The sequence below is a fragment of the Copidosoma floridanum genome, unplaced genomic scaffold, assembly GCF_036245765.1.
Source record: "Copidosoma floridanum isolate Cflo_tuat_1 unplaced genomic scaffold, Cflo_Japanese_pri ptg000013l, whole genome shotgun sequence".
NCBI classification, from domain to species: domain Eukaryota; kingdom Metazoa; phylum Arthropoda; class Insecta; order Hymenoptera; family Encyrtidae; genus Copidosoma; species Copidosoma floridanum.
This window is the reverse complement of record NW_028321890.1, coordinates 28,721,937-28,742,265: the sequence shown is the minus strand read 5'-3', so window position 1 is coordinate 28,742,265 and position 20,329 is coordinate 28,721,937. Positions and strand designations below refer to the sequence as shown.

The 20,329-nt window shown below is 39.9% G+C and overlaps 3 protein-coding genes across 3 annotated transcripts; 1 reads left to right on the top strand and 2 right to left on the bottom strand.

Annotated features, from left to right (window-relative positions):
• Positions 1-13,013: 13,013 nt before the first annotated feature.
• On the bottom strand, positions 13,014-14,686 carry LOC111643355 (uncharacterized). The gene is made up of 5 exons (XM_089590788.1): positions 14,348-14,686; positions 13,895-14,221; positions 13,721-13,825; positions 13,496-13,651; positions 13,014-13,052 (listed from the first exon to the last, which is right to left on the bottom strand). Exons 1-5 carry the CDS (start codon positions 14,684-14,686, stop codon positions 13,014-13,016), a joined length of 966 nt encoding a protein of 321 aa, XP_089446914.1.
• Positions 14,687-15,604: 918 nt separating this feature from the next.
• Positions 15,605-16,491, bottom strand: LOC111643357 (putative odorant receptor 92a). Its single transcript, XM_089590787.1, has 4 exons — positions 16,282-16,491; positions 16,109-16,213; positions 15,874-16,029; positions 15,605-15,664 (listed from the first exon to the last, which is right to left on the bottom strand). Exons 1-4 carry the CDS (start codon positions 16,489-16,491, stop codon positions 15,605-15,607), a joined length of 531 nt encoding a protein of 176 aa, XP_089446913.1.
• A 1,379-nt stretch (positions 16,492-17,870) lies between these two features.
• Positions 17,871-19,177, top strand: LOC106640656 (odorant receptor Or1-like). The gene is made up of 4 exons (XM_089590786.1): positions 17,871-18,662; positions 18,733-18,837; positions 18,918-18,982; positions 19,138-19,177. The coding sequence occupies exons 1-4, from the start codon at positions 17,871-17,873 to the stop codon at positions 19,175-19,177; spliced, it is 1,002 nt and encodes a 333-aa protein (XP_089446912.1).
• The last annotated feature ends 1,152 nt before the right edge of the window (positions 19,178-20,329 follow it).

Genomic DNA, 20,329 nt, shown 5'->3' with positions numbered 1-20,329 from the left:
CAATGTCCGTGAAAAAAAGCATCGACAAATTATTGCCCGACACATTTAGACGAATTTTGTCCGTTGTACCTAATATCTTTCCCTCTCGCTCTGCTCCGTCATATCCCTCTCTCTCAACCCCTCGCCAAGCATCCCCTAAACCAGCCAAACTAAAATAATAGCCAGAGAACAGAAGCAGGGCGCTGAGGTCACGGAATCAATTTTTCAAGAGTCACTCGCACGTGCTCCCTTCATAGTTACTTTGAAGAGGCCGAAAGCAATCGAATTCCGCTGTCGCGTGACTCAAGCCGTAATTGTTAGTTTACAGCTCGTGTGGGTACGGAGCTGGACGCCCGCGAGCGTTTTGCCTTCGTTAACAACTCGGCCAGCGCGAATATACGCGCTTTTTGTCGGGGCAAAGGGGGCCCTCGGTTTAATTAACAATCCGATGGAGCTTTCATTTCCGCGGTTCACTGCTGCACACACACACACATACATATATATATATATATACGCACCCATCGGCGGAGGGAGGTCCTGCAGGGTGACTCTGTTTCTGACGAATATTTTTTTTCTTTTTTTTGTTCCCCCCATTTCAAGCGAAAATCTCATTGTCGACGGACCCGCGAGCTTGCGGGGAGTACGAGGGTCGCAAGCGCGGAAAATAAAAGGAAGGCGCGCATCGGTCGGGAGGCTGAAAATCAAAGGCCAGCAGAGCAGGAAAACTAATCCTTCTTTCTCTTTTTCAAAGGAGGGCATCAGGAGATCAAAGCGGGCGAGCTTAAGTCTCGTAAGCCCTTTTTCCTTCCTTTGGGGCGGCTCTTATAGGCGGCGCACACACGTGTGTCGTGCACGTTTTCTCTGTGCGCCGTTGCGTGCATCCGCCGCGGAAAGATTGCACCGAGTATATATATATGTAAGTACACCGAGGAAGGGCCTTTGCTGCCGGCCTGGGCGAGAGACGGTCTCGAGTATTAGAGCAGTACTCGCCGTAATAGCTGTCAGTTTATGAACAAAACCCCCCCGACCCCCCCGTGTTGGAGCCTCGCTTTCGTGCTTTCTTCCAGATTTAAACTCTCCTCCCTTCATCCCTCCTCTTTCTGCATCTTTTTCTCATTTACCTCTTGTTTCTCTTCCTCGGTGGAGCTCCGTGGCCTCGTATTTTTCTTCTTCTCCGCGATACATACATACATACACCTCCGCTAACGCTATTTGCTCGCGTAAACGTTCAACCCGCCAACTATAAACAAGCCGGCTGGGCGTGCGTTTTTTAATTACTCGCTTACCGCTTTTCTTTTTTTCTTCGCTCCACAATTTTCGAGTAGTCACGTCATTAAATTTGCTTTAGCGTTTTTTTTTTAAATTTTCTTTTTTTGTTTCCTGTAAGGTCTTGCGTGTCATTAAAATTAATATTTTTCCACGCATTTTGTTTCCTCTCCCGTTTCTTAATTTTAGCATATGAGCAATATACCCATCACTAGTGAGAACAAAATTTAATGATTAAAAGTCGATCTTTTTGACCTTTGATATCTTTCAATGCATTTAGAAATGTTTCCTCAAAATTTATCGAATCGAAAGAAAAATGTTGTCGCGAACAAGTGAACTATACAACTTTTTCTGGAACAAATTGAAAAATATTGGTGTTTCAGTAAAATTTTGTTAATTAAATCCATGTTTTCTGTCTTGGTTCGCTCGCAACCGCGCCAAGCCGTGACAGCTCGGCTCACGGGCCATCATGGCAAGCCGAAACAAAGCCCATCCCTCACAGCACTTATCTCCCGAGCCGTCCATTTTTTACCATCACAGCTGCCCCCTTTCTTTGGCATACATTAAAACTGTCGTGCATATACGGACATACGACGCGCGCAAGCACACACACACACACGAGCATAGACAGGGGGAAAGAGCTGCCTTGGCGCGATAAAAAAGATAAACAGGGCGCGGGATAGAATAGCGTGGATCGTAAAAACCCCCCGTCGCACCCCAGGGGTACATACGTGTGTGTCCTTTATCATTCCAAACAAACGCACTTGTTCGAGTGTTTTCTTTTGCCGCGGCAGCGAGAAAATCCGGGGAAAAATTGCAAAATTAAACTTTCGCGCCACGGGAATATTGGGGATTCCCCGTATGAGCACCGGAATCATCATTATCTGATACACCCTTTGCTCTCCTCCGGTCGAGCTATTAATCTTGCCTTTGAAGCCATTCTTTTCGACTCGTGGGAATAAATTAGGTTCCGAGGCAAAGGCCGAGCGAGATTTGCTTGGGCAATGAAATTTCAACTGGTTTCCAAAGGATTTGTCTTCTCTATGTAGTATTACGCTGTTTTTCGCGATGCTGCATATTTCCCGTGGCTTTTAATTGGATGCCGTAAACTCGTGGTGGATGCTTTGGGGGGAAAAAAAGGAGATTTTACTTGCGAAAGCTCACGAAACTTTGAACAGAACTGTGATACTGTCAAAAAGTTTATCCGGTACAACTGGAAGCTGAGTTTTTTTTTTTTTTTTTTTTAATTAGAATTTCGCACAAATTTTTATTTTACGTACAAACTCATTAATAAAATTGTCTTTTCCAATGCACTTTTATTCACTTACACTTATTCTAATCGTGCAATTAAAATAAACTTTGTGTTTGCTGTAATTCAGACACTTGAACAGCCCATTTTTCACAAATTGTTAAGCCCCGAAATGAGGTTTGCACTCACATATTCAAGAGGTGTATATTTAATACGATGGTGAGCACATTACAACGAATAATTAATTTTTATTCGCCTCCACAAACAGCACACACCCTACGCGCGTTTGTTTAGCTGCTTCAATTATATACCTGCGCCCTGGTGTACCCCTCCCGATGGGGTTGAAAGAGCAAAGACCACAAATGTCGAGGTCACTCGGACCTTGCGAAAAAAGAAACCAAAGGCGGAACCAATGAGCCAGAGAGCAAAAACCAGTGTCTGCTTTGGGCCGTGAGGAGATAAGTCGAGCGTGCACGCGACAGTCAAGCGGAAACGAGACTCGGACGAAAAGAAAGGAGTGCTCGAGCGAGTGTTTGCTTTGTCGAGGGGCCCCTGGTTTCGGGCACCATATATACCTCATGCGACTTTTGTGCATTCAAGTTGCACGTCCTTGAAATTTTAATATCCCGCCCCGAAGGGAAGCCAGGCCTAACATTTCTTGGACGAGTGCGTGGACACTCTTGACTTGGTTTGCCAAAGTTCTCAAGAGACCCCATTTGCGGGGTGGAAGCTGGGTATATACGAATGCTCGCTGTTTGGCTTTTGGCACGAGATATAAAAGCGGATGTACATGGATGACATTAATTGCAGGGAACGACGGACGTGTGTAAGTACGGCAGATGAGGTGTTTTTTTTTTTTTTTCAGCGAAAGGTAAAATCGCAATGAAGAATAATTATTTACCGTGGATATGACGATGCGTGAGCGGTAAAAGCGCACGGAACTTTTTTAATCATCGCGAAAATTCGAAGGCGCCTAATTGAAAAGAGTTGCGCCGAGAAATAACGAAAACGTTGATGATTAATACTTCCGAGGGTGCGCGAAAAATATTACGCAGCTGCAGCGCGAGTGATTTTTCCATTCGACAATGTAAGCGTACTGCGGAGCTTTCGGTGTAAGAGACCCACTTTTACGTGCAGCGGCAATTGAAACGCGTGACAAAAGTTCCGGCGTAAACAAGCCAATGTGCCGTGGCTCCGGAGCGCGAAGCTCTCAGCGACGAGAGCGCACGTCAATTAAAAACCCACGCGACCTTGTTTTCATTTGAAAATACGAATAAAAAGAGAAAAACTCTGGGCGGAAAAATATTGAGTAGAGGAGAATGGAGAAAAAAAAAGCGGTGCAGGGGGAGAGAAGCAAAGTGTTGGTGTGTACTATAAAAAAAAAAAAAAATTGAGTCATAAGGACAATGGGAGTGGAGAAGAAAGGGGTCGTCCTCGGCATCCAGAGGAGCACCGCGAGAAAAGTCGACATCCACGGGAAAAATAACGAACAGAGCGAATCCCTTCCAAGGCAGCCAAAGTCAAGGGGGTGTACATATATACATGCGCGCAGATGGAGGAGCATAACACCGCATGTATACGCGCTATACGTAGGTGCGTCGCCTCGAGTTATAGGGTCGGATTACGAGATTGCCACGAGGGAATTACGGGGATGGCTCCCCGGGAATGTCCAATCTCGAGGATAAACACTTTCCCGGGGCTCTCCGTGGCGAAGCACCGCGGCGGCCTTCCTTGTTCTAGCGGAGCTTTTATACCGAAAGGACGATTCCCTCCGCCCTGGTTTTTCTCTCGCGCGCGCGGAAATCCGGTGCGCGCGACTCTTTCATTTTTTTTTATCGTCCGCCTGGAACGTTTAAGGCTCGATTGCTTTGTGTATACCCAGAAACTCGGCTATCTCTCGTTATTTTACTCATTAAGGACAACGGGATAAGGTCTCTTTTTTATCAAGACAATCAGCCTTAACTGCTCGAATTTCGAAAAAAAAAAAAAAAAAAAAAAAAAGAAAACTAGTACACGACCATTTCGGGCTTTTTTTCTTCTCGCAAAACAAAATCGTGAATTTCGGGAACGGCTGGGACTGCATTTCCCTGAAACATAACTGTTTGCTAGCAAAAGTTTCAACGTGATTTTTCCCGGAAAACAGCCCCGGAGGGGGGGAGTGAAAAACTTTTGATATTCCAGCTCGTCGTCCGTGTCACCGCGCTCGAAAGTTTCGACAGCTGTCCATATACGCGCGCCAAAACTTCCTGGACAAATAACCAAAAATGACTGCTGTATACGGTCGGTCCGCGCAATTAGCATTACCCTCCGTCGAGCGCTAGAAAAGGCAAACACCGTCCCGTCAAACTTGCATCTCATCCCGGGGCAGGGGTTATAAAACCGATGACAATAAAACCAAAATTTCCGAGATTCCGGGAACATTTACAAATGAAAAAAAAAAAAAAAACAACGTATACACCTTACCTCTACCATTGCTTTTGTCCTTACAGCGCTTACGCGCGATAGGATTTACCTCGCGAATCTCGTTTCCACTCTGCGTGAGTGTACGCGCACGTATGTATGCATCTCTAATCACCACTGGTAGTTGAGCGTGGGATATTAAAAATTTAATTACGGGCGAAAAGTGCCAGAGGCCAGCAGCTAACGGGGCAATGGGGGGACTACTTGACTCGAACGGGCTAGGGAGCCGCGCCTTCATTTATATTCATCGAAATGAAAACGGAGAAAAGTCGAGGGTTTAGCCGTAGGACATGCTGATTTAATCGCCGAGCTTTTTTTTTTTTCATCTCCACCACTGCAAGTGTTGGAAGCTTTTTCTTCCCACATGTGTACACACCCGAGCTTTTCCACTTGAATCAAACTGTGATAAATACCTGACCGACACACCCCGATTACTATTCTCCATTTGTCTCCTACAGGGCGGATTGGATGCCAAAGCCACACACGAAGCTGGAACAAATTGAAATTGTTATCCATCAGCTTTTTTTTCCTTTTCCATAAAAATTTAAATGTTCCGAGTGCATACCTCCAGTTATCATTCAACTTAACGATGAGACGGAAGCTGACTGTGGTAACGTTGTAACGCTTGAGGTGCACCCAAGTACTTTATCTCGATGAGATTATATCGCCGATGCTCGCCAAAGCAGCTAAATCAAAAGCCTCTTTTTATTTTAGCGAGTCTCGCCCTGGCGCGCGTGTACATGTAGACACGGGAGCGTTCGTAAGGACGAGCAGAGGCGATAGCATCGTTCGCAAGTGCGCAGTTTAGCAGCCACTTTACGACATCCTCCGATCGATGAATACGCTCGACTCTGCTCGCCAAATATAAAGTAACGTACGAGAATAAAAACGCGCGCTAAAGAATGAGGGAAATGAAAAAAAAAAAATGAGGGGAGGACGCAGAACCGGGCTGCCGAGTCTATCGAGGCTGGGCATCTAAGACGCAACACGCCCCGTGGCCTCGAGGGCTCAGTCATTTTTTTAAACTCCGCAGCCTCCCCCGTATAGTGTCTCCCTCTCTTCTTTGGCTTCAGAAAAGTTGGTCACGCGAGAGATAAGTGTGAGCGTATCTATATACGAGCAAAATGGAGAGAGACTGGTTTACAAGCCGAGCACACACACGTGGGGCAATCGTGGGGAGGCGATTTTTTAAAAGTCAAGAGCCCGCCCTCCGCTGTTCTGCTTCATTTCGCGACCAGATCGGCTCGCCTCGGGCACTTTGGCGTGCCGCGTAAAAATCATTGTTACAGCGACGGGAAACAAATAACCGACCCATCGCTGACGTGGGCACGCCTCGGGTGACCACACGAAAAAAAAAAAAAAAAAAAAAACAATTAAGTGTATTTTCACGTTGAAAGCACAACGCTACTTCCAAATTCATCCCTAGAGGGGTGCTTTCATTTCTATGGCCCATCAAGAGAATATTGGGATTGAAAGGGCTGTTTGGAATTTGGTGTAGTGTGGCTTGGGAATACTTTAATCTGAGCAATATACCGCACAATTTTATTTGATTTAATGACAAATAAACCAACGACTTTTATGAATTCAATACTGTGAGTAATATGGTTTTTCTTCTTCTTTTTGTTTCAGGTGAGTAACCAAAATCACTGGCGCACTTGTAAGTAAAATACATATTTCACAAGTATACCATCGCAATATTTACATCATCCCGAGAGCTTAAAAGATGAAAGAAAAAAAAGAACTCCAACGCAATTTTGGGAAAACCAGTGGAGTGGCGGGAAGGAACAAAAAAGGGAACAAGATGAACGAAAGCACGGGGTCAAACATTTGCTCGGTGCGGAGCGAGTATTTTTCGTCGATTTTGCGAGCGATGGAGCAAACGTGCGAGCGCCCCTAATGCTCCCTCGAAATGGGCCTCTCGGTGATGCCGATGTTGGCAAACTGTCGTCCCAGCCACTGCACTGCTGGACTTTAACTGGTTTAGCGCGCAAATTTCCCTCCCAGAGCTCTTTCTCCAGGGACTCGAGAATTGATGGAGCGTTGCAGGGGTGAACAATGAGCACGACAGAGACCTCCCCGTAACCCCTACTATAATCTTGTTTACCGAAAAAACGAGAAAAAAAATGGCTTTGGCCTGCACTTGACACTTTGCTTCCGGGCCACGCTAGCGAGAAAATATGACGCGTAACGAGGTTGCCCGTAGTCAGCTGTTGGCGCTGATTACGCCCAGTGTTGGTGAACATTCGCCCACTACCCCCTCTGAGCGACCCTTCAACTCAATGGATTTACCATTTGGCTCGTGCAAAAAAAGCACACGAAAGTTTTCTCTCAAAGCGGTGTCCGTAAAACGCTACAGATCCCCTCCCGGCATCGAGCTTGCGATGAAAAATTCAGCCTCATCTTTTCATTTCGCAAGATGCACGCACTCATAAGCAAGACTGCCATGGATATACATGTATATACACATAGGCGAGGCGCAAGCTCATCTTTGCGCGTTAAACTTTTTCACTCGCTCGCCTGTAAGCCCTCGCAGCAGCACAGCCCTGCGAACTTATCCTGCTTTACGCATCAACTTTTCCTAATCGCTACCCGAGCTACTCTTAAGTGTAAATCGCGCTTACGTTTTTCCTTCTCGCGCCCCACCACCGATATTTATCGCCGGTGATTTTTCCGGGCCCGCGTTCTTGAGTTAACTCTCGGTAGGCGATATAATAATTTTCCGCGATCCCTCCCGTATAGCTGCTGCTCTTAAGGGTTTCTTATTTTCGCGAAAAGGGAGAGGGAAACGCACGGCTGCTACCGCTGCGCCGGCGAATTCATTACCAAGTTTTCCCGCGGCGTATCGTCGATATACCCCTATACGCAGGTGTAGGTGTACCACACGCAGCTGGCTGGCTCGGCTTGTGTAAGGTCACCCCCGAGTATATATACGGGAAGGGGGGAAATGAGAGGAGCTGGCGCGCGAGTTATCGAGATCGCGGGGATTATTGGGTACAGTATACCAGTCGAGGACTTTTTTTCGAGGACGGGGAGAAAATTGCGTCGCCCGCGGTTGTGGTCGGGGTGGTGCTGGTGGATGCTGCCAAGGTTGGCGGGGATAATGTTTTCATCGGAATCATTGAGTCGAGACTTCGTGACGATTGAGCAATTTTATCCCAACTAAGGGTAATGATGCTATTTTCAGCTGGCTTTTTACATTTTAATGATTAATTTTACACCTGATAACTAGTATGAGAAAAGTGCCGGTTCCAAAATGGTATCCCATGCTGTTGCTCGTACATGAAAACTTCTCAAGTTAAGAAGATTCCTGGTGAAGGAAAATTTCATTAAATCCTTCCTTCCTTTTTTTTTTTAACCTTAACCATAAAAAGCACGAGAGTAAGGACTTTTTGAAAAAATGTATAACTCCTCGGCTTGAAAGTGTTGTAACACTCGGTTACGTCAATATAGCAGTCGATATAACTCGCTTTTCATTGCCATTTTCGCTCCAAGCGTTGCGAGAGCAGTTTCTCCCTGTTGGTGTATTTATTTTCAATAAGCCCTCAAAGAATTACACGGCCGGCTAACTTTTCAAAATGCCGATACGAAATTTTCAAAAGAAGACGAAAATTTCGCCGAGCGAAAAAGAGCAGCTTGAGGCAATTTTCCCCTGAAAAGCTCGGTAAAAGTGTTTCCTTTAAACAAATAAACTCCATGCCCACATCGAGTGCCATTCCGTAGCAAAAACGTCCCCATTTACTTTTTGAAACATCACCGTTTGACCATCGTGCGATAGCATCTCCCAGCGGGTTTTCACGCCACTCGGGCACTCGAGAGCCGTTTCATTCGATGAATAATTTCAAAGCATCGATGATTTTATTGATGTACAAACCGAGTAGCTGGCCCACTGTTTATTAAAACTCCGAGCGAACGGACGATCGCGGGGACGCGCCAATTTTTCAACTTAATTGGATTTCATATCGGCGAATACGTGACGGAAGACCCACAGCTGCATAACGATCTCCCGCGCGACGGAATAATAACCCCCTCGAGCTTAACAGCGGACTACATGCCCGTTCACGTGTAAAAAGCAATTTGAAGAGCCATCGTTGCAGTACTTTTTCAAATACACCTCGGACACTCTTATTTTATTTTTTTACATAGACACCGCGCTATTGTTTATGCGGTCGTGCCCATGTACTCCACCTCTTTTTCTTCCTCCAAATCACCGCGACACCGCGCTCTACTTAACGTTCTGTTTCAGCGAGTGACATAATTTATAGGCGAGCGCCGGGTCCTTGTCTCCCGTTTGTCTCTTCGCCAGCTCCTTCTTCACCGCAAGCCCAATTTAAATACTCCATACTTAAAGGAAGAAGAACAAAAAAAAAAAAAAAAGTGAGCGAATTAAAAGAAACGAGAAAGCCACAGAGAGAAAGAAAGGCCCATCCATTACCCACTGCCGCAGCTACGCCCTGCGTTCTCTCTCTTCCTCCCTCTTTGAAATATCATCGAACGGCCCTCCTCCTCCTAATGGCCATTCCAACATTCGCGGTGCTTACACTCTGGATTAACTTTAATTAACTCGTGTTGCACATACGCTCACAATCATCCCCCATCCAAGGTAATTTCCAAGTGTAGGTACCTACATGTGTCACATACGTATACGTGTGGATTAGCTCGTGGCTGCACGCAGGATGGCATATGCATCAGCGCTTTGTATTACTATTGCAAGCCCAGCCAGCAGGGCATAAAAGCGTCACGCGTATAAATATAGCCTTTGCGTTGCAGCTACACATATATATATATACGGAAAGGGATGGATAGGTACCTATGTATATGTACACGTATTATACGGTCGGTAAGTACAGTACTTTTACGCAGAGAGAGAGAGAGGCCTCGTCGCTGCACTGCATAAACATGTTTAACGTCTATAAATAAGGTCGGAGCTAATAACCCGCCGAGGCGTGCCGTAGGTATATATATATACACCGTTACCTCACTCCCCCTACCTATACATACGTCTCTATTCTTCGCTCGGGTGCTAATTTTCTTTAGGGCTTTAATGCAGCTGAGGCGCACGTGCGGTCTCCATTATATGCGTTCGCATTACCCTTCCTTCGTGCTCGAGGAACTCTACAACTGCGTTTCTTCTTTTTGCCCTTTCAAGGGTCAATTTAGCGTATTTTTTGACTTTATTCCCGATGCAGTGCACCTGCGTCGATTCAAAAAAAAATTTTACCCCCAACTTAGCGATTCGCGCTGGAAATTGAATTGATTTTGAAGTATACAAATGGCAGTGCAACTCGTTATACCACCAAAGATTATGAATACTTGTGAATACCTGCGCTTCGTCGTAAAACAAGTACACACTCCGGATACGATCGAACTTTCCTGCGCGTCTCGGAATCCCGAAAGTTTTCTCTGTAACTACACTTGGGCGGAGTTTCCTGCCTGCAAGTGCACATCTGTACGTTTATTTCCAGCGACATTGCATTTTATGCGAGTTAACTTCCCTCGGATTCCCGATGTTTTAATTAAAGCCTTTACGAGACTTAAATGGATTTCGGAATCAGAGATTTTCAATGATTAAACGAGTCGACACGGATTTTAATACATTTTATAGGTCGCATACAAATTATTGACGATTGTTGCAATATTGATAAACCTCGTGTGTTGATGACCCTTTTTTAAAGTAACATTATTTTTGCTCCCAGTAGAGCTTTGTTCATCAACGAGAATACTCCGGAAAAAAGTGTGGGCTATATTAAATCCCAGAGTATAGCCTTGTGACTATTTCTCTATTGCTTTTTTTTTTCATGGGAGAAAATTGTGTGCAAAAAAACTTACAAACTTGAGTCTCGAGGGGCTTTGGAGGTGTCCTTTATGAAAAGACCGTGCTCCTCTTATTAAAAGCCAAATCGAGGACGTTGTATTATAAACTAAGCAAGCTCAGTTCGGTCTTGATGAAAATAATTAAAGAATAAAGGCTTGAGGATGTGAAACTGCAGTCACAACGCTAGCGATCGACGCTCCTTTATGAAAGTTTTTAGATGAGCTTTGAGAGTAAAAGATAAGTTGGAAAAAAAGGAAAGCTTCCTTTTTTACGAGAAACACCATTTAGGTGTATAATTTGAAAGAAAATGTTAGTATTAGAAACGATTCACCAATGAATTTCAAAAAAAAATTGATATGTTACGTGACGCAACATTTGTAGAAAATAAATTTTTCTTGAGTTATTTTCATGTACATCGAATTTCAGAATGGCACCAGCATGAAAGATTAAATTGAAAAATGATCGTCATTGCTCTTATTTCACGATTTCACGCGAGACGTAATTAATTGTTTGAATTTTTAATTGCTTGACAAATTATTCAAATGATAGGTACGAGAAAGAAAAAGTTACAAATCGCATTCGACAATATTTTTTTCCCCCGATAATGTTTGAGACAAACGCAGCTGAAAATATTTTTGACCTTGTGGGCCTGTGAAAGTAAAAAAATAGAATCACCTGATGTTGGTGATATTTATTATTTGTCTTAAAAATCACATATATTTTTGGTATCCTGTACACAGTAGTTTGTGGCTGTACGTGGCTGGTAAACGAGGGTGAACAAAAATTTGTTCCCTTAAATTTTCTGCTCAAGTAACCCTGTGCCACGAAATTGACCGATGCAAAGAGGCAAGGCATATACTCTGGCTAATTCAAGAGCTTTCCGCTGCGCAATTCGAGACGTAATTCTCGTCAATGCTACCCAATGCCCCTTAAAGCTTTTCCTTGAATCGAATCATGAAAAGCGAAACTACTTTCTCAATCTTCCTACTTTTCTTCCCCTTTTTCCACCCCTGTCTCCGACTAGAGTAACACAACTCGCCCACTTGTTGGATTAGCTCATTAAAATGCAAATTTGAAGGCTGGCGAAGGAAAAAAAAAAAAATAGGACCGCAGAGATCTGCGAAGGGGAGCAGTTCTCTTAGAGAAAATTGCAGAGTCCATCAAAGAGAAATGTATTATGCGCTCAGAGCCCACTGCTACGTTTCCCTTTTGCAGTCGTCCCAGCCACACGGATACAATCGGTCCCAGCTGTTCTTTTGAGATTTTTCAGCGTTCAAAATAATCTCGTGGCTCGAGGACTGTGACTACGTTTACTACAACTTACAATTCAACACTATTAAAATTTCATTGTATCTTTTATTTTAGTGAATGGAAGAAAGCTGTGATCGATGATCGGGAAAAACTGACATTGAAAATGGGAATAAAGTTAATACGAGCACTAATTGCTTGTCGGGTTTCTCGGACTTAATTGTTTTTAGATCCATCAGCTCTACTTATATGAATTACTTGATTTGTATTTTAACATGTAAAGTAGCTATTTAGGAGTTTGGAGAAAAATTAAGTTTTTTGAGGGTTTGCATAACAAAAAAAATCTTCTGCCTTTATTTTTGCAACGTTTACAAAATATTCAAATTTGCGAAGAGGTATTGTGGCTTTTGTCACGTTCGGAGAACCAAATTAAAATTACAACTAAACTATTGGAATACCATCCACTCGTGTCGGAATGATCGATGCCCTTTTGTTTTCAATTAAGCTATTTTAATATATGCTATCGTTCAAGGCAGTTATTACGGTTTTTTTTCAACTGTTCTTTTTTAACTCCCATATGTGACATGTGTAGAGGATGAAAGGTTAATTTACTGCGTTAAATTAATTTTTCGTACTACTAGCTTTATTCGTATTCTCTTTTACAATGAATATCAATTCATACAGGAATAAAAATATGTACAAATGACTTATTAATGCATACTTTGAAAGTTATAATACTGTATATTCAATATTATTCATAAATCATCGTAAATTACACAGAACAACAGTTATGTTCTGTTTACCATTAACTTTTCCAATTTATACACTTGAGCTGTTAGTTAAAATGTTATTTAATTGATAAACCATTATGATTCCGAATAATCAACAGTTTAATGGAACATAAATACTTTATAAGAACACCATTTAACTCTAGTTTTCGGTTATTAATAGTCGTCAATGAAATTAAAAGATTAAAGTTTCAATGTGCGTGTATTTTCGTCAAATACTTGTTGATTTGAAAGCTATTTTTCCGTAATACTACAAGACACAATTGAGAAAAAGATTTTTCGTGAAACTCAGACCAAAAAAAAAAAAAAAAAAAATTATTCAAAATTAGCTGTTATTTATTAAACAACAGAGAATCACCAACATACTTACAATTCTTTTCTCCAAAAAAACCAAACACAATTGTACGTAAAAATTTTGTGTGGTTAAGGTACAAAAATTTATTACGTAAGTTTTTAAGCTCTTCCATAGACCTGACGCAATAAACTCACAGTGGTGTATGACATTTTAATGATCTGTAAAGTCAAATTATAAGCAGTTAAATAATAAATAAAAGAATAGCAAACTAAAAATATCATTACATGCAACGAGAGTGTATTTAGTTATGATTGATCCATAACAGTGTAGTATCAGATATTTTTAAGTAAAAAAAAATGCACTCTAATTCGATAACAGTTGTTATTTGCTTTCTTTACCCATAAAAATGTGTTGAGATTTAGTGCACACAATCCATGACAAGAAATACTTTGACCTTGTTTGTTACTAATCATCGAAATCAATAAAAATTTCCTTTCTCGGGGATTCATAAGAATCCAATTGCTTTCGTAGATAGTGTTGGATATTTCTTGACTCTGTTTTTTGAAAACAATATCACATAATTACAGTATTTTCCATAGATTAAGGGAGAAAAAAAACCTTACCGTCAACATCAATTGATTGCCAAACCAACAGTAGATAAAGACATGCTGCAAATTGTTTAAAACGAAAACACAAATCCACGTGAAATCAGAGCTAAAGATGCCATACTACAAAAATATAAATTTGGAAAGTTTGAGAAAAATAAAATTTTGTAAGCATGGAAGTAAGCTTTTTACCTTGGAAGCTTGAAATATTCCAGAGCAAATACTTGCCATGGCAAATAAAAAAAACGGTATGACAACTCCAGTGACAAAAGATTCTACTTTTTTTATCAATTGCCGAATCAAGACATTATGGATGACACAATCCTTTGTGCCAAGCACATCACCACGACTCAATTTTTTGATTCTATGGGCATTTAACTCCAACTGTCCGGTTATTACGATGAACAGTCCAACAGACATTGTGTCAAGAGAAGTGTGAATCACAATAGCATATAGTGCTACTGTTACACTAAAACAAATTGTAGAGTATAATACTTCTGGACTTGAAACGTTATAAAACTGATAAGTTTTTAAAAACGAATATTGGTCACTGATTGTTTTTGACATCCAAGCGTACAAAAAGACTAAAAGATTGCAGAATGTAATACATATGAGAATTATAAAGAGCCACTTTGTCTTTTTTACTTGTTTTTCTATTATATTCGCCTCGTTTTTATTGTTGGGTTTGCAGTATACATTTTTGAATTCCCTTATGATAGCAATTATGTTGTCTCGGTGAAATAAAAAATAAAAAATTTTGAAGCAGAGTGTCGAGAACTTCATTGCCAAAAATAGTGACTCAGTTATATCATCAATGTCGCTTTTCTCAAGAACAACTTTAGCAATCAGAGCAAACGTTAAGTAATAAACTGTTGCTATTCCAATCAGCCGATAAACTTTTCTTGCAAATCCGAAACTTTCGTTTTCCTCGTACCAGAGACCAGAGAGTTGCAAAACTTTAAAATTCAGAGGTAGCACGTCCATCTTGGCCGAAATGTTGTGTTTCAATGAGCAATGTAGTTTTTAGGCCTATTCCTACGTAGGTTGCAAGTAATAATTAGATACTATTAAAGTTTAATATTAGCTTGTGTGAATAGCTACCCCAGCACTTTGATAAACGCAAACGAGCCGATTGATGACCAGCTAAAACTGTCATTAAAAGCAGAAATTCAATAAATGCGGGGGCGTTTATATTTTGGGTTGCTCGGACTTAATTGTTTTTTGATGTTGAAACTCTTGTATATATCAATAGCTTTATTTTACTTGAACCCGTGCAGTAGGTATGAGCTGTAACCCTTGTCACGTTAGGTGTATGAATTTTAAGTTTTAAGTAACGAAATATTAAACATCATTGGTATGCGTTAGAATATTAATGCCTTTTGGTTTCTAGTATACGTATTTTTGTAAGTGATTTGTAGTGTATGGCTGTTTTTTTTCGAGCCGTTTCCTAATTAGTTTACCATGTGACTTAAATTTATTAATGAACTCTCCAGAAGTCATAATACTTTATGTACAATATTATTTGTAAATCATCGTCAATTACATAAAACTAAAGTATTGTTCCATTGACAACAAACTACCCTTAATTTTAATCTTGACTTTTTTACAGAAGTGTTACTCATTTGTCTGTCGAATTCCATCTTTAAGTATAACCGCACAAAAATACTTTAATGCTCATCGTTTGACCTTACCCTTGATATTGTTCGTTGATGGAGTTAAAATAAAAATTTTAATACAATAATTTTAACTATTTACTAACCAACTAAAAGAATGACAGTTTTAATAAAGGCAATCATTTATTGAAATACAAAATCAATATGATCCTTTCCTTCGAACAGCCCAAACGTAATATTGGCCGAAAGCTTCGGGTACACAAGTTAAAACAAAATCGTTACATAATTTCTAATTTCTTTCATAGACTTGATTCAATAAATTCAGAGTAGTATACGACATTTTCACGATCTGTAAAAAAAAATTATTCATGTCAGATGTTAAATAAAAAAAAAATTAAAATCGTATTTTATGCCACAAGAGTGTATTCGTTTTGCTTAGACGATGATCACCATGCAAAAGACAGCCAAAGCTCAACCAATGATAATGTTGTATGAGGCATTTAAAAGTAAAAACCATGCACTTTACTTTCATAAAAATTTGTTATTTATATTATCTACCCATAAAAACGTGTTTATGTTTAATGCACATAATCCATGACAGGAAACACTTTGACTTTTTTCATTGCACGTCATCAAAAAGAACAACATTTTTCTTTCTCGAAGATCCATAGAAATCCAATCGCTTTGGTAGAATGCATTAGATATTTTGTCACTCTGTTTTTTAGGAGCCATATGAAAAATTATAGATTTCTTGTGGCTTGACAAAAGAATGAAAAATAAACAGAAAACTTACCGTCAACATTAATTGATTGCCAAACCAACAATATATAAATACTTGTTGCAAACTGCTTACAGCAAAAACCCAAATCCAAGCAAAATTATAGCTGAAGAGATTGTACTGCAAAGGTGATATTGAATACTTGCAGAGAAACAGAATTTTTCAAGCATGAAGATACGATTTCTTACCTTGGAAGCTTGAAATATGCTCGTGCAAACAATTCCCATGCCAAACAAAAAAAACGGTATGACAACTCCTATGACGAGAGATTCCACTTTTTTGGTCACTTCCCGAATCAAGATGTTATGGCTAACACAACTCTTCATGTCGAGCATATCGTCACGACCCAATTTTTTTATTCTATAGGCATTTAACTCCAACTGTCCGGTTATCACCATGAATAGTCCAACAAACGTGGTATCAAGGGAAACGTGGATGACAGCGCAAAAAATGATCGCTAGTATATTAAAACTGATTGTAAAATGTAAGATTTCTGGATTCGATGTGTCGTAAAATTGGTAGGTCATCAGTGATGAGTATTTTTCGCTAATTGTCTTTGATGACCAAGAGTAGACAAAGACCAAGATGTTGCATGAACAGAGAGTCACAAGACATAAAAAAAGCCACTTCGAAGTTTTAGCATGTTTCGCCAGTATCTTCGCCTCCTCGTCACTGTTGGCTTTGCAGTAAACAACTTTTAATTCTCTTATGATTTTAATGATATTGTCTCGACGGAAAACAAAATTAATTATCTTAAAGCAGAGTGCCAAGAACTTCATAGCCACAAAATGAGACTCTGTCAGGTCGCCGATGTTACTGTTACTCACAGCAATTTTAGCAATCAGTGTTAAAGTTACGTAAAAAATTATCACTATTACAATGAAACGGTACATTTTTTTTGCACATCCGAATCTTTCGTTTTCTTCGTACCACAGACCAGAAAGTCGTAAAAAGTAAAAATTCAGCGCAAGCGCGTCCATATTGGCTCGCAGTTCTTGTTTCAATGAGCGCCTTAGTTTCCAGGACTACGACTGCGTGGAAGTATCATGTCATAATTAAGTTTTAGAATAAAAATTTCAAGTTTAATTGCTTATTTTATATCGATCAGCCCCCGTATTTGGGTAATGAAAGAATCGGGAAAAACCGACATTAAAAGAGATGGTAAAGTACATGCAGTGGCTTGTTGTTTATCAGATCGCTCGTACTTGATCGTTTTTTGATCTGTTACCTCTATTATGTATTAATGACCCAGTTTTATTTAAATATGCCCAGTGTAGGTATTAATTATGTCCTTTTCTCCAAACCCGACAAGAGCCACAATTGATACTTGCAAGGCGTATTCAATAAAAATCAAGTCAATAATATGCCGCACAATAGACGAAGTGAAGAAAATTAATTTTCAACAACCCGATGGAAAAGAATCAATAGAGTTTCACCCTCAACATACTTATGAGAGTAAAAAAATTATAATTTTGTGAAAATAAATTTTGTTGAAAAGTATTTTAACCACACACCCTGTGCATCCGAGGAAATTGTTACCCTGTGAAATGCACACATACACACTTTCTTAATTTCAGCTTTTAATGGTTGTTTCTCCTGCTCATCGATCAACACGTTCTTTCATTTACTTCATTTACCAAGCCAAACTAACTGAAGAGGCTAATGTACGTATTAATTGAACATTAATCGTTTCTTAAAATATTCAATTATTACCTAATTATAGTCTACAAAGTCCTTGGAACTGTAGTGTCCATTAAAGCTAAAACTTACATCCGAGATGGACGTGCTGCCGCTAAACTTTTATTCTTTACGCCTTTCTGGCGTCTGGTACGAGGAAAACGAAAAATTGGGATTCGCGAGGAAAATGTATCGGTTCTTTGTAGTAGCAAGTATTTTTTACTTCGCGATAACACTAACTGCTAAAGTTGTTCTAGAGAAAAATGACATCGATGATTTAACCGAGTCACTGTTTTTGGCCATGGCATTCTGGAATATCTGCTTCAAGATTGTAAATTTCTCAAGTCACCGGGACAACGTGATTGCAATTGCAAGGGAATTAAAAATTTCGCACTGCCAAGCCAACAATGACGAGGAAGCAAAGATTCTAGAAAAATACGTAAAAAGATCAAAGTGGCTCTTTGTTTTTCTCATGTGTGTAACCATCAGCAGCGCAGCAACTTTTTTCTACGCATTTGTGTCAAAGGCAATCAACAGCGAACATTTACCACTCAAGACTTACCAATTTTACGATGATTCAAATTTACAAGTTGAATATTTCACGGCTCTTTTCCAAGTGATAGTGACCATTTATGCAGTTGCCATCCATTCTTCCCTCGAAACCATGCCCGCTGGACTGTTTATGGTAATAACCGGACAGCTGGAGTTGAATGCCCATAGAATCAAAAAATTGAGTCGTGGTGATGTGCTTGGCATGAAGGATTGTGTTATTCATAACGTTTTGATTCGGAGAGTTAAAAAAAAAGTAGAATCCATCGTCATTGGAGTTGTCATTCCATTCGTTTTTTTTGCTACAGCAAACATTTGCACGAGCATATTTCAAGCTTCCAAGGTAAGAACCTTATTTTCACTCTTGGAAAAATTTAGCATTTCTTCAAACTATTTAATTATCGTTTGTGTAGTACAACCTCTTTAGCTCTGACTTTACTTGGATTTGCGTTTTCTCTTTGGGCATTTTGCAGCAAGTCTTGATCTACTGTTGGTTTGGCAATCAATTGTTATGGAAGGTAAATTTTTTTAGTTTGTATCTGTCAATTTGCAGAAAAGAAAGTTAAATTTGTTATTTTGTGATTTTTATTTCAAACAGAGTCAGGAAATACCTAATGCCATCTACGAAAGCGATTGGATTTCTATAAATCCACCTGAGAGGAAGTATTTATTCATTTTAATGGTTTGCAGTAGAAAAGGCCTAAGTGTTTCTTGTCATGGATTGTGTGAACTCAATTTAAAAACATTTCTATGGGTACAGTTAATATACGTAAAATTTTTGTATTTTAATTTTTGACGCAACATTGACATTGGTCCAGCTTAGTGTTTTGCACGGTGATCATCGATCACGCCGACTAAATGCATTCTCGTTGCACAAAATGCTATTTTTAGTTTATTAATATTTATTCTTTTATTCATTATCTAACATTGCACAATTTTGTTTTACAGATTATAAAAATGTCATACACTACGGTGAGTTTATTGCATCAAGTCAATGCAAGGCTTTAGAAACAATAAAAAATCTATTTCAAAATAGACACTACGTTGTGGGATGTCAAGAAAAATATGTACAGTACTATGTTTATAATTATATATTTTATTATTTTTTTCTTCTTGTGGAAATGTAAGCAGTATACATTTAAAATACTTATTTAGATCAAAATTGTAGTGTTGTTACTCAAGTATTAAGATATTTTTAAATCTCAGAACTAGAAAAACTTTGTGTTTTCCTGTGTATTTAAATTAATTAAAATTCTTGGCCACTTTTTTTCTACGAATTCGGCATATTGTCACAAAAAAAACGTACTTCCAGTTTTAGTTTCAATACACCTAAAGTAATATCTGTAAAATTGGTGCATTAATAATAAAGACATGAGTATAAATATATTTCAACTTAAATTTTTGACCTTGTTTCTAACGTAAATACAAAATTTAGATGGAAACCCCCTCTCGTAGGTAACCAATGAAAATTTCCTACATAAAGTTACAAAAGATCTTTGAAAAACTTTGGTCTTTTAAAGACTGATAAAGTGCCGTGAGAAGACGTTAGACTTTTTTTTCATCGAGACTTACAAGTGCGCAACACCTTGATGTCTCGAAAAGTTGTCAGCAATACAATTTCTACAATATCAGGGATATTCCTGACTGACTACCTAAACAAATAATGAACTCGTGGCAAATTTTATCGCGCATTACCATGGACTGGCCATCAAATTGTCATTCACTGCGTGTCCATACGTTTGACGAGAGAACTGCTGTTGAAACATATACCAATTAGTTAAAGCCTCGGTGGAGATGTTTGTCAAACAGTGACTGCTTTCCAGCCTCAAACTGATGTGGCCGAGCATACAGATGGTGTATGTACATTGATCACCAGGTATATATTAGCACAAAATTATTTTTCATCGACTCGTCCAAGCGCGAGTGTACGCGCGCCAGTATGGATCGAATAGTCGAGATAATTGGAGCCTCCATCTCACGTCACACTGCCCAAATCAACACCCAAAACCC